Source organism: Pipistrellus hanaki (genome assembly GCF_964339955.1).
Source record: "Pipistrellus hanaki genome assembly, chromosome: 9".
NCBI classification, from domain to species: domain Eukaryota; kingdom Metazoa; phylum Chordata; class Mammalia; order Chiroptera; family Vespertilionidae; genus Pipistrellus; species Pipistrellus hanaki.
Window position 1 is genome coordinate 9,520,950 of NC_140511.1, and position 14,625 is coordinate 9,535,574.

Consider the following 14,625-nt stretch of genomic DNA (forward strand, 5'->3'; position numbering starts at 1 on the left):
GTAAGCATCCTGTGGAACCTAGTGTTGTTTCCCTGATTACTTCACCTGGGTGCTCTAGGGATTTTCCTTGTGGGCATTATGTGGGACTTTCTATCCTATGTGAGTCTTGATTGCTGTTGGCCCATTCTTGCGTGGAATTGACTCTCAGGCTGACTAATTGTATGGCTCAGCCCCCAACACAGCATTCAAGCTTCTGTGCAGGTGCTGATCACATGAAGCAGAATTCACTTCAGCAGGCTATAGTGCCTGCTGAGCTCTCCCAATGAATATACTGCTGTGCAGCTTATTGGATCCTGTTCTGTTGTCTGAATCTGGCCACTGGCTGTATTGGTTCTGGGTCTCTTTAGAGGGATTTTTTTTTTTAATATATTTTATTGATTTTTTACAGAGAGGAGGAAAGAGGGATAGAGAGCTAGAAACGTTGATGAGAGAGAAACATCAACCAGCTGCCTCTTGCACACCCCCTAACGGGGATGTGCCTGCAACCAATGTACATGCCCTTGACCGGAATCGAACCTGGGACCTTTCAGTCCGCAGACCAACACTCTACCACTGAGCCAAACCGGTTTCTTGTGCAGGCCAATGTCAGACGCTGCCTGTGACTGTCCCTGGACAATATGTTTGGAGCTATTCACGATCCACAGCTGTGGCTCCCTCTGCTGTGCCTGAGTATGTGAGAACCTGTGTGCCAAGGCCTGCTTTTACCAGCACTGAGTCTGGGGGTAGGTCAGCAAATGTCTCAAAGCACCCGAGGCCACCTCTGCCTGGATGCAGGCTGCCTGTTAGGCTTAGTCACTGAAGAGCCTCTGACTATACTCCTCAGCAGGTGTAAGCTCCACAGGGTGGGACAAGAAAGATTCCAGAGGTGGGGTTATTCTCCACATGCTGATATCTCTGAGAGGAGGATGGCCTGCCTGAGAATGATGGTTTCTGTAGTATGGGGGAATGTCTCAGCACAGGGATGCTGGTAGCTGAACCTTCAGCTCTCTCCCCAGAGCAATTCACCCCAGAATTTCCTCACGTTGTTCTAGTTCACTCTACTCTCCCTTCACTGAAACTCAGGGTGAGTGGCTGTGAATAAAATTTTGTGCATTGGCCCTTTAAGAAGGTGTCTGCATCTCTAGCCTTCTAGATGTCTCTTCCTAGTGGACAGAGACCCCAATGCTTTTCATAGCTGGATGTTATGTGGGCACCATTCTTGGTTCTGGGGCTCTAGACTGGGGAGCCCAGCTTGGGATTTAGACCCCACATTTCTCGGGGGGAACATACTGCAGCTGAGATATCCCTCCAGAACGTCAGATGCTGCCTATGACAGCCGGCCAGCCCTCTTATACCTTTGCACTTCTTCCAGTCTCAACGTGGCTTCTTCTGTAAGAGCTTGGTTATATGGCTTCTCTCCAGCTAGTCTTCAGTTGATTGTTCAGGATGATTACTCTATAATTTAGTTGTAATTCCAGTTTGGTGCTGGGAGGAGGTGAGTGTAACTTCCACCTAGTCTATCGCCTTCATAGATCCATCTCTGGTTGTTGTTGGTTTTGGGGTATTTTTTTTAAATCCTTGAGGACACGCTTAGAGAGAGGAAGGGATAGAGAGAGAGAAAAGCAACAACCACCACCACCACAACAACAACGACAACAATAAACACATCGATGTGAGAAACATCAATTGGTTGCCCTCCATAAATTCCCCATCAGAGCTTGAACCCGAAACCCAGTTATATTCCTTGACTGAGAATTTAATTAGTAACCTTTCAATGCACAGGATGCCACTCAACCAACTGAACCACATAGACTGGGTTTTTGCTGTTGTTTTGAGAGTAGATTGCAGGAGGCCAAGAGCAGAAACAGGGATACTAGTTATTAATATTACCATGTTTCCCCGAAAATAAGACATCCTCCGAAAATAAGACCTACTTACAGGTTTCCTTCTGAGTGAAATATAAGGCTTCCCCCGAAAATAAGGCCCCCCTAGGCTAAACATGAGAGATTTGGTCCACTGATTCTGAAAGAAATGAAGTCACAAGAAATTCACCAGGAAATTCAGGAATTGGATTGTTATGATGATGTTCCAGAAGATGATGACATGATTGTCATTGAATAAATGAGTAAATTCTTGATACTGTAGGATTCAGTTTGTCTGGTTTCTGTTGACAACTACCGTACTACCGTACCGTATATAGGTAATAAATTTCCTTTATTTTCATTTAACAATAAATGTGTACCGTATTCTTCTTCATGGAAAAATAAGACATCCCCTGAAAATAAGACCTAGCGCATCTTTGGGAGCAAAAATTAATATAAGACACTGTCTTATTTTCGGGGAAACATGGTAAGAGGTCATTACAATAATCCAGGAGGAAGATATGGCTCTTGGACTGGACTTGGGGGCGCTGTAGTGGAGTGGAGTTAGGGGTGAGGAACAGTGGAAATCTGGATCTATTTTGGAGGTAGAGTTAATAAAATTTGCTGAAAGATAATATGTGTTGTTTGGGAGAAAGGGAATGAGGACACCAAGATTTTTTACCTGAACACCTGGGAGAATAGTAATAAAAAGCAGCAGCAGGTAGAAGCCTGGCATGAGGTCATTGGATTCTTGGCAAGGAACACAAAATAACAAACCCTCTTCCTCTAGTCAGTGGCAGCCTGGGGCCTGCAGGGGCTCAGGGCAGCATGATACGAAAGTGAGAGTACTCCTTTCAACCTGCTCCCAGGCAGCTGAGTTCTGTTGGCCTTGCCCTGGCCCGTTTAGAAAGAAGCATTTGTGTAGTAAGCAGGAATTTGTCTCCATGGGTGCAGAAGGAAGAAATGACAGAACAGAGTAATAAAGCAGAGAAGTACTAGCTGTGGTGAGCTGGAATTGGCAGACATTTTCAGCTTAGCACACACGTCGCCTTTTCTCTCTTCTAGATGAGGCTATTTCTTCATCGTGAAAAGTTGTCAGGGTATTTTCATTTTAAGCTGGCGTTTTGGATCAGTTATGAGTTGTAGACAGCAGACAAACGGAGACACTGTCTGTTTCTAGTGGAAAAGTGACTTAACGCGGTGCTGGCTCCCCACCACTGCCCCATTAGTGGCAGGCCTCTGACATGCTAGAAGCTGGGCTGGGAAATCAAGACTGCCTGGTGTGCAGTTTTGCTCTTTGAAAGGTTAGAATCTAAATGTACCACAAGCTCTTTCTTCCTGAGTCAGATTGGGACAAAATAACAAACAGTGAATTCTGAAGCAAACTCTATACGTGCTGGTGCACTAATACTTTTGAAACTTCAGAATTTGTTTCCTCCCCTTCTAATAATATTCCTCACGAGATATAGAAGTCCCTTAGTGTCACTAACTTCTTTTCCTTTTGTGAGGAAGAGCAGATTAAAAATTAATAAAGAAATCTAGTGCCCAGTGGTTTGTGGCAATTGGAGAGGGAGAAAGAGAACTTAGACTCTTTACTTTTGATAAGAGCTTAACATAGGAGAGTTTTTTTCTGCTTTTATCTGAGAGTTACCTCATCCAGGTCTGAGATGAAATGGTTGGAGTGAAGTTGTGATAGAGAAAAACTTTAAATTTGCCTGAGACATTTAATGGCAACTAACTAGGTAAGTAGTTAATGGGTAGTGAAAAGGAACTTAACTGTGAGGGAGTCCATTCAGCAGAGTGTATGTAATTGAAGATTCTGGTCTGGGGTGGTGGAGTGTGGGACTACCGGAGCCAGCCAGGGTCATGTGGGGTGTTGGGACTGACGATGTGGGTGGCACTGCGCCCAGTGTTAGGAGAGCAGCTCACTGAGCTGCCTAGAAGCAGAACAGCTCTTCAGAGTGCCTTGCAGCCGGGGGTTTATCCTGACAAGATTCAGAATGTACTTTACTTTAAATATTATGTGGCTCAGGAGCCATTTTGTTTCATTTGCCTTTCTGAAATTACCCCAGTATTTATTCAAACACTGTGACTGCTAAATGCAGTCTGGGCTTCTGCTTTGGGTTTCTTCGCTGAAAGTAAAATAGCCCATTTGAGCTGGAAAAATTCTGCTCACTGCCTATACAGCACACATGAACATAGCAGCCATTTGTCCACCGGTGGCTGAGAGGCGGTCTCTGTAGGACTGAAAACCACGAGGCCGCTCGCTGGCTTCCTGGCACACCCACAGGCCCCGGAGTTTCTGCTGAAAGCCAACTCAGGGGACAAGGGAAGGGGGTGCGGTGGTAATAAGATGGCAAAACTAAATGCAGAGGCTAAAACCCGATGATGTTGAGCTGTGGAGATGATCCTGTGTTGGGAAAAGAGCACAGTGCTCCCAAGGAGGAGAAACCTCAGGCATAAACACAATGGCTGGGAGAAAACATCTAATGTTTGCAGTCAACACTTGTTTAAAGTGTTTTGTATGTTTTCTTTATATTATAGCTGCAGGGATTCTGTAGGTACCTTTAGGAAAAATGCTACCTAGTTAAAGCTGCTTTACCCACTGTGCTATTGTAAATACTTTTACCAGGGTCATGTTCCAGTGACAAATGATGTACCTAATAATCACCTTCAAACACTACAGAATCCTGAAGAACCTTGTGATCTCTTAATCAAATTTTTAAATAGCCAATCTATAGTTTTGCCCTAGACCTTTACAAAAGAGCATGGAGCACACTGTCAAATCTCAGAGGGAAGGTAGGGGTGGGTAGGTGGGTGGGAAGAGATTAACCAAAGACCTTGTATGCATATATCCATAACCCATGGGCAGTAGTGTGGTGAAGGACTGGGGTGTGGCAGGGGCGTGCTAGAAGGGGATAATGGGAGAAAAAGGAGGACAAATGTAATATTTTCACGATAAAGATTTAAAAAAGAAATAAAAATAGCTTTTTAAATGTCTTTAAAGCTATGTCATTCATATAGGATAACTCTAAAACACAATACATGCTTATACCCAAATACGCTATCCTTTCTTTGTCCCTAGCATGTAACAGAATGTATTTCTATTTGGCAGATCAAGAGGTAAGGATCCTGGCAGTATAAAAATGATTTGCCCAAGGACAACCAGTGTGTCATTGTAGAGAGAAAACTTGGCTGCATTCCACCAGCTCCTGGCCTGTGTACAGTTTTGAGAGCTTTCCAATCATTTAAAAAAAACACACCAAGTACTTAAAAAAAGAAAAAAAGAAAAAGAAAACAAAGTACTTAGAAAATATAAAGAGGTTGTGTGTTTTTTAATAAAAGAAAATCACTTATTTTGGAAATTACTAAATCATTCTGTTGTATTTAAGAAGCTCTTTGATGTGTCTGGTAATTAGTATTTACTGCCAGACGAATGTCTCTTGGGCATTTTAATTAATGGTTGGCTTGGCCAAATAAGCTTCTGATGGTAAACCTTCATAAGGGTTTATTTTTATGTTTCTCAAGAATAGCTGTCTCTTTAAAGCTCTTTAATTAGACAAAGTTTAGCAGCTAAAACATATTATTAGAATAATTAGGCCTTGGGTTAAGAGAAATAGGGGAGAGGGTCAATGGAGCAGGTACTGTTAGAGAATAGTCTTGAAATAAAACACAGTGCTGTACCTCTGATGGGTGTCCAGGTCTTTAGCAGCTTATGTTAAGTTACTATCCCTAGGTAGGTAACAACTTTTGTGTTTAAAATTCACATGACAGGTCTCACCAGAAGCCTAAACACCAGAGTGTGAGCTCACTTATCAGCACTCTAATTCCATAGACATCTTCATTCTAGTCCTCTGAGCTGCTAAGCTGAAGACTTTGTATATTCTCCTTTTTTTTTTTACTCAATTGGTAATCTTGGCCGTAATAATGATAGTTTTTGAGGAAAATGTTTCAAAGATTTCTGTGTGTGTCATTCATAATAATTATAACAATTCCTTTGAAGGGGTTTTCTTAATAATTTAAATGATCTGTAAGGTAATATTATTAAAACTGCTATATTCTTGGTCCAAAATTTTATGGTCTTTGTGGTCAGAATTTAAATTATTTGAAAATCTGCTGTGTAAATGGATTGTTATTTAGCTCCCCTTCTTCACGCTCCTCTCCAATTTCTTGTCCTACACTCTTAGTCTTAGCAGTATTACTGGTACATATGTTTTACCCCAAACTTCCTCTTGGTGATGAAGAAAAGATATACCTGATTGGTCCTATTGGTGTCTGCAATAGCACCGAAACAATTGGATAGTATTACTAAAATAACTACTGATAAACAATAATACCTTTATTTATAATGTTTAATTTTTCACTTTCCACTATGTCAAGATGCTTATGGTGGCAAATGTGTCCTTTTTCCAGCTAGATCAGCTGGATAAAACTATTAGTGCTGATAAAACTATTAGAAATTTGAAACTGAGCAAATTATATCATTGCTAATATTTCTGATCCCATCAGTTGTCATGACCTGTGTATGTTTCTGGTTACATGAAGAATTGGGTTAAGAATATGTATGTCATTACTTTAATATATACCTACTACCACTACTAGAAAAATAACTTTAAAATTTATGATATTTCATTTTTAAATATAGAAGATACCCTGATTTATAGTACTATAAAGTTTATAACACAAATTCTTTTGCTATATTCCTTAGTTAGCAACATAGCCAATGAAATTTTTTCATTTTAAGTGATAGAAAATGCATTTTATTGATGTTACCTGTAAAAATTAATAATATAGTTTTAAAAATATTTGCTAAGCACAGTAAAAAGGCAGGCATAGTCATTACAAAATATAGTCACCAAATAAATATATTTTATGTCAAATTGTAAAATTTTGAGAAAGCAGGAGAGGTATTAGCTTAAAGTTTATTGAACTCTGCTTTTTGACTCATCCTTTAGCACAGGAAATATTGCTGATACTTATCTTAAAGTGTAGGTTGGCTGTTCATGTATAAACTTCTGCAGTGGAGATAAGAAAAGGAAGGTGTTAAGTGCTATGATCCTTGAAAAATACCATATATCTCTCAGAACTCTGTGTGTGTGTGTGTGTGTGTGTGTGTGTGTGGTAAAGCAAGTGTATTCTTAGGCATTGATATAACAGGATTTCTACTTAAAATAGTTTGGGTACTGATTACTAATGATTTTTTATAGATACAAACCAGGACTGTGAGTGGGTTGCTTTCTGGTTTTTATTTTACTTCTCTCCGCTCATTTGTTTGGGGGGCTCCCTGCACCTCCTTCCATCTGCCCTGTGGATGGTCCAGTGCCACGTGGACTGACTCTGTTCTCTTCTCCCAGACCACCTGGTGGCCCACGGCCGCATGGCGGAGAAGGAGGCCCGCCGGAAGTTCAAGCAGATTGTCGCCGCTGTCTTTTTCTGTCACTGTCGGAACATAGTTCATCGTGATCTAAAAGCTGAGAATTTGCTTCTGGACGCCAATCTGAATATCAAAATAGCAGGTGAGAGGCATGCTGAGGATGTGAAATAAGGACAAAAGAGCTTTTCCTTCAAGATTCTTAAAAAGCAAGGGATTGTCTGTCTCCATCCACTCAGAAAGAAGTATTGTGAAAATAGAGGTTGTGTGTATGTGGCTTGAAAACTGATAAATTTTCAAAATACATTTACGTTATTTGCTGGGAGGAAAGAAGGAAAGGGGTTATATTTAAATTTTATTTTGGTTGACTAGTCCCTTTTAAATAATACAGAATAAAATATAGAAAAATAGGAAGAAAAACTGCTGAAATGTTGTGCCTCTCAGCTTCCCTGGGAAGGTGGGTTTATGGTGTTCCTGATACAGAGCACGCCCATCCCAAAGACGGCACTCACGGCAGTTCTGGGAGAACTGGCCATGCGGTGGTTTAAGGCAGTCCGTGGTTCCTCCGATTTCACTCATCTGCTCGTCTGACAGAGCCTCACAGCACCTTCCCTGCCTCGGCCTACCTAGACTCCAGCCTCAGTCAGCGCTCAGCATGTGCTAACCACTCCACGCCCTCCACCTACTGATGGGAGGAAGTGACTACAGATGACAAATAGGAACTATAAATGTGAAAATAAACAGTTTTTGTTTTCTGACGGTTCTAATATTGCATGGTGTGTCTCCCCGTCCCCCCAGTCTCCCGGAGCTAAGGGAGGCTGGGGCGTAGCTAGAATGCTGTAGCCCAGTTCTGCTGAGTTCCCTCATCGGCAGGGCAGGAGCGAGAGCTCAGCTTTACGTCCTCTGTTACACGTCAGAGAGCCCGCGTGCACCCTCGCAGCTGGCGATTCTTGGAACAGTTTCTTTCACGTAGATGCTGTTCCCTCTCCAGGCTCTCCGTTCACATCGCTGGAGCGTCTTCGCTCTGGGTTTGTCTGTCAGGCTGACGGTACAGTCTTGTTTAGAGCTTTCACCAGCTCAGAGTTCTCTGAGACCTGCACTTGCTCAGTGTGTAGTCAGTAGGAATTGATGCTCTCTTTATCTTACGTAAGGTCATGTTTTCCTTTGCCCTAAATCTGTCTTCTCCAAAACTCTCCAGATGCTGATAGTTCCCACAGAGGTAGGTAGCATGGGAAGGCCTGGCAGTTCCAAGCCTTTTCTTGGTAATTATTCATTGAAATTTCCTGTTGTTGCTATGACCACAAACTTAATGGCTTGGAAAACACAAATGTACTATCTTACTGTTTTGGAGGTCAGAAATCTGAAATGTCTTCAGGGCTAAAGTGGAGCTGCTGGTAGACTGGCTTATTCTGGGCTCTGGAGGCTGTCTGTTTGCTTTTCCATCTCTGAGAGGCCCCGCATTCCTGATGAAGCCCTTTCACACCTCACTCCTCTGCTTCCAGTGTCACATCTCCCACTCCCACTCTGATCCTCCTACTTTTCTCTTGTCCGGCGCTCGTGATTCCATTAGGCCCTCTGAATAACCCAGGCTACTTCCCTATCTCAAAATCCTTAACCTAATCATGTCTGCAGAAGTCCACATAGGTAGCACACTCATTCACAATTCCAAGGGTTATGGCGGTGGCTGGCAAACTGCGGCTCACGAGCCACATGTGGCTCTTTGGCCAATTAAGTGTGGCTCTTCCACAAAATACCACGGCCTAGGTGAGTCTATTTTGAAGAAGTGGCGTTAGAAGAAGTTTACATTTAAAAAATTTGGCTCTCAAAAGTAACTTCAATCGTTGTACTGTTGATATTTGGCTCTGTTGACTAATGAGTTTGCCGACCACTGGATTAGGGCATGGGTCCTTGGGGGCGGGAGGGCGGGGGGAAGACTATTAGTTGGCCTGCCAGTGTCACAGGGTTCTGTGGGTTCCTGATTAGAGTAGTGAGTTAAAAGAAGGCCCTCTGCTTCTATAGTTTTAGTCTCTCTCCAATGACCAAAAGTTAAAAATTTTTTAATGCTTCCTTGGTTTTTTTATTTTGAATTTAGAACCATTTTGATTTAGGGAACTTTGTGTAGCTTTTGGTTTTTGCATTGATAATTGAGCTTAGATACTCTACTGACAAGTATTTGGGTAGAGACCTTTAAATGCCTTTCTTTGTGAATAGTTAAGCCCATGCGGCCACAGTAAGTCTCTGCCTGCTGATGTGTGATTGCATAGTCCTGGGGTGCCACCAGCTGCCCTGGCCTCTCTGTGTTACACATATACTTTGGCAAGGTTTTAAAAACCTGTATTGGTGCAAAGTCTGTATTTTTAATATTTGTTTCTGAGAAAAGCAAAAAATAAAGGAACACCTCTAGTTCCGTGTCCTGCTATCATATCTAACATTGCCTTTGCTTATGCATCCCTTCCTACATGCCACCATTACTCAGTTTCTTGAGAGCTTGTGTGGAGGTTCTAGCAGGGGAGCGCAGCTACTCATATACCCTTGACCGAAGACCGGTCCTCTCCTCTTGGGGGAAAGTCGTCCTCTTCGACCGAGCGCGCAGCTTCGGGAGGGATGCACATGGATCGGTGAGGGAGGAGGGGGACACCCGCCTAGCCAGCCAGATCAGCCGAATCAACCCTGGCGATCAATGGGGTGACAGATGTCGCAGCCAGATCGCCCTCACATCCCATTACTCAGTTTCTTAATCATTGCCCGGACTTCCTTTCTTACACACAAGTTAGATAGAATTCCCATGGTCATCTGAACTTAATGGACCAGTGGGAGAAACACTGCTCAGTGAGCTGGCTACAGCTGACTCATTTTGGAGAGCTAGGTTGCATGATTCTGAAAAGATATGGTCAGATAGGTACTGAAATCAACTTTTTATTCTAAAAGTTAAAAGTAACTTCTAGATCCTTGATCTTTTCATTGAGCTTACCAATGAACTATTATAAATCGCAATGAGAAGGAGCCACTACTTAAGAAAGAAACACATGAGAGAGAAAATAGATTTTTGGTTTATTTAAAATGTTACGTCTTAAGCACCTCACTTAAAAAATATATTTTTAATCATTTCAAAGAGGAAGGGAAAGGGAGAGAGAAAGAAAGAGAGAGAGAGAGAGAGAGAGAGAGAGAGAGAGAGAGAGAGAGAGAGAGAGGGAGGGAGGGAGGGAGGGAGAGAGAAACATCAATGATGAGAGAGAATCATTGATCGGCTGCTGCCTGCACATCCCTCACTGGAAATTGAACCCGGACATGTGCCCTGACCAGGAATCGAACCGTGACCCCCTGCTTCATAGGTTGACATTCAACCACTGAGCCATGCCAGCCGGGCCTTAAGCACCTCATTTTTATTTTTTCTTTCTCTCTTTCTTTCTTTCTCTCTTTCTCTCTTTCTCTCTCTCTCTTTCTTTCTCTCTCTCTCCTTCTTTCTTTCTTTCTTTCTTTCTTTCTTTCTTTCTTTTTTAAAGCACTTAATTTAAAAAAAATCATTAATATATGTTATAGTGACAGATTGTTGTGGATTAATAAAAATCCCGATTAAGAAAATGTAAGGAATTAATATTTTCCTTATGCCCTGTTTCCTAAGTGGTTTTGGTGAAAAGATTATGCATCCTGTTCAAATGCAGAAGATAAGCTGTTCTGGGGATGTTGTGTTTACATTAATTTATTTTTGCTTTTCATATGAATTAATGTGGCTATTTACACTTGATACTACAAAGCACTGTGGTTGTTATAACAGCTTCTTTAAGAGAATGTGTTTTCTGGACATGAAAAATAAACTGCAGTTACATATATTAAAAGATCCAGCATCACCCTAGCTGGTCTGGCTCTGCGGATAGTGTCAGCCTGCGGACTGAAGGGTCCCAGGTTCCATTCTAGTCAAGGGCACATGCCTGGATTGTGGGCTTAGTCCCCAGTAGGGGTTTGTATAGGAGGCAGCCAATCAATGATTCTCTTTCATCATTAATGTTTCTATCTTTCCTTTTCACTTCCTCTCTGAAATCAATAAAAAAATATAAAAATAATTTTTTAAAAAGATCCAGCATCATTCTATAGTTTAAGAGGGCCCCCCCCCCCCAATGCTCAATGCACTGCCTGCAATAAGCCATGTGCCTCATTTTAAAATCTTACATATTATTCTTTATATGTTGAAATTATAATTGAATCTAAAGGTATACAAATTTTATATTCTAAGAGTTTTTGTGCTTAAATTCTCTGTGAATCTTTGTTCTTTTGCTATTTCTAGAGAGAATAAAATCGAGATAAATAACTTGGTTTTCTTTATGGTTTTAGAATTAAAACACTCTTATTAATGACAGTAGCAAACCTATCTTCTCTCTATTTATTTATTTATTTATTTATTTATTTATTTATTTTTAAAAAATATATTTTATTGATTTTTCTTATAGAGAGGAAGGGAGAGGGATAGAGAGCTAGAAACGTCGATGAGAGAGAAACATCGACCAACTGCCTCTTGCACACCCCCTACCGGGGATGTGCCCGCAACCAATGTACATGCCCTTGTCTGGAATCGAATCCGGGACTTTTCAGTCTGCAGACCGATGCTCTACCGCTGAGCCAAACCGGTTTCGGCTTCTCTCTAATTATTTAAATGATGTCTAGCATTAGTAAGCCAGAATAAGCATCGATTGTTTTCAGAATAAAAAAAATGTTATTTCTGAAAGGCAAAGTTACCGAGTCTGAGAACTTTTTAAAAAAAAAATATTTTATTGATTTTTTACAGAGAGGAAGAGAGAGATAGAGAGTTAGAAACATCAATGAGAGAGAATTATCGATCAGCTGCCTCTTGCACACCCCCTACCAGGGAATGTGCCTGCAACCAAGGTACATGCCCTTGACCGGAATCAAACCTGGGACCTTTCAGTCTGCAGACCGATGCTCTATCCACTGAGCCAAACTGGTTTCAGCCCGAGTCTAAGAATTTAGAGTAGTTATCTGAAATATTAACTGTTGTTAACAAAGGTTCTTCTCATGTGTATTGGAAGAGAAAAAAGAAATGTAAGAAGTGATTCCTAACCTCAAACATTTATAGTGTATTTGGGTAGCAAATGCTTAGACCTTTGAACAGTGAAATAACAGAATTATGTTTTACACACATAAAGTACTTTGTAAAGCATTTTCATATATATCATTTAATTTCATCATATTTGGCATGCAAATATAGCTTATTCAGAAAACATTAGAATTAGCAAAACATACACCTTTAATATTCCAAATCTAAATTTTCTTATAAAGAACACTCATGTAAATTTCCTTCATATAGAGTCCAACTTTGGGAAAAGGATAGAATTCTTGGCCTCTAACCTTTTACTTTTCATGCCTCAGCTATGTGAGGGTCCACAGAAGAGCAGGTCACGGCATGGCTCTCAGCATGTAGTCTGCGTTCCTGGGTGACAGCATGGTACAGTAGGAGAAATGCTACAAGGCACATCGTGACCCATTTTTACATTAACTGTACAGTCTGATTACCACGGGAGTTCAGATGGTGAAGAAACCACTTCCATTTATAAAATTTCATTACACTGTAAATGTCACAAGGACTGTGTATTGTTTTGCCACCACTGCCTAGCAGATACCTGTTCTCTAGTAGGTGCTCAGTAGCTTATTTGATCTGAACCTTAGACAGTGGTGATAAGGAAATAAACACACTGCTGAGGACATCACATTGGAGGTGAGTTTTAAAGGATGAGTAGGGATTCTTAAAAGTAGAAGAGAAAATTTCAGTAGGATTAGTATTAGTCATCAAATGTTGAGAAAGCATCTGCTATGTGCAAACACCAATCAAGGCAGTAGCAAACCTGTCTTCAATAGAATTATTTAAAAGATGTTTCTGCCCAGGCCAGTGTTACCCAGTGGTTAGAGCATCTCCCTGTGCACTGAGGATTGCAGTTTTGATTCCCAATCGAGGGCAGGTTGAGGTGCGTGCAGGGGGCAACCAGTTTCTCTCCTCCCTTCCTCCCTTCTACTCTCTCTAAAAAGCAGTGGGAAAAATATCCTCAGGTGAAGATTAAAAAAAAAAATGTGTGTGTGTGTGTGTTTGTGTTTCTAACATTAGTAATCCAGAATAAGCATCAACCATTTTCAGGAAAAAAAAATTTACTTCTGAAAGGTTAAGTTACCAAGTCTAGGCACTGAGATACAGCAGCAGATGAAATAATCCCTTAGAACTACTGTTCTTTCGGGGTGGGGGGTTGGAAAGAGAGTAAACACATAAACAAATTAGGGCTGTAAAAATGATAAAATTGAGTAAAGTGATGGAATGACTTGTAGGAGAGAGATTGATTTTAACCAGCTTAGCAGAGCCTTCCAGGCAGAAGGCCTGGCTGACAGATGGATTTAGCATCTTTGAGGTGGTTGGAGAAAGGTTAGCGTGGCTTGGCTGGAGATAATAAAAAAGGAGAGAAGTGGAAGGCATGGCGTGAGGGAGCCAGCCAGGGCCAGTTTGCACATGGAGGTCTTTATGCACATGGTGAGGATTTGGGATTTTGTTTTGATCACAACGGGAAGCTGAGTTGGAGAAGCATGAGCAGCAACAGAACGCACGCGCATGTTTGCAGACCAGGGAAAGGGCTGGCTGGCTGGGAGGCCTCGGTAGGGGAGTCACGTCTGAGAAGGCGGGAGAGGTATGTATTGATACACAATTGTGAAATTATTTGAATACCAGGCTTAATAAATCAGGTACAGGATGGATAAGAAAAAAGGGTAGGAATTGGGGGAAGGACAGGAAGGCAATAGGAGGATCAGTTAAAGATTGTGAAATGGTAAAATCCTGCATCAGGGTGTGGACCCTGCATCAGGGTGTGGTAGAAGACATGAAAAGGAAAAAAGGCAAGGAGAGGGAGAGAGAAACTTCTTATTAAATATTTGTTTAGAAATAGAGAAATCAGATTTTCTTACTGATGGAATGTTAACCTATCAAAGAAAAATGGTGTTGTCTTATTTTTAATTGTTGATGCATTGCTGTTTGAAAGTAATTTTATTTCTTGTTCCCAAAGATTAAATAGAGAAAATCCTATATTTTAAAAAAGATTGCTCAAGAAAAACCTTAAATGTAGCTGGCTTTCTCCCTGAAGCAACGTATTTACTTGAAATACTAAGATGTTTTGAGAGTGTTTTGGAAATTGTGGAAACTTTTTTTCAACCTAAGGAAGTTGGAAACTTTTCTCTTTAAATGTCGACTCCCAGAATGGTGTCCATGAAATAGTTGCCAGTCCGGTGTTATTGTTTTAGTTGGCAATCAGTAGACAGCAAAGATCTGAAGTACAACTACAGCAAAGCTGGGATTTTGGAAAGAATTCCCAGAGGGCATTTATTTAAGGTGCGGTGGAAATGTTTGACCTTGATGTAGTGAGATCA

General features: G+C 41.2%; 1 protein-coding gene across 3 annotated transcripts in view; it reads left to right on the plus strand.

The window, feature by feature from the left end:
* Positions 1-14,625, plus strand: part of SIK3 (SIK family kinase 3) — a 235,529-nt gene that overhangs the window by 149,720 nt on the left and 71,184 nt on the right. For all 3 annotated transcript variants that reach the window (XM_084895560.1, XM_084895559.1, XM_084895558.1), the window contains exon 4: positions 7,196-7,357. In XM_084895560.1, coding sequence (XP_084751686.1) covers positions 7,196-7,357 — 162 coding nt within the window. The remainder of the gene's footprint in view (positions 1-7,195; positions 7,358-14,625) is intronic.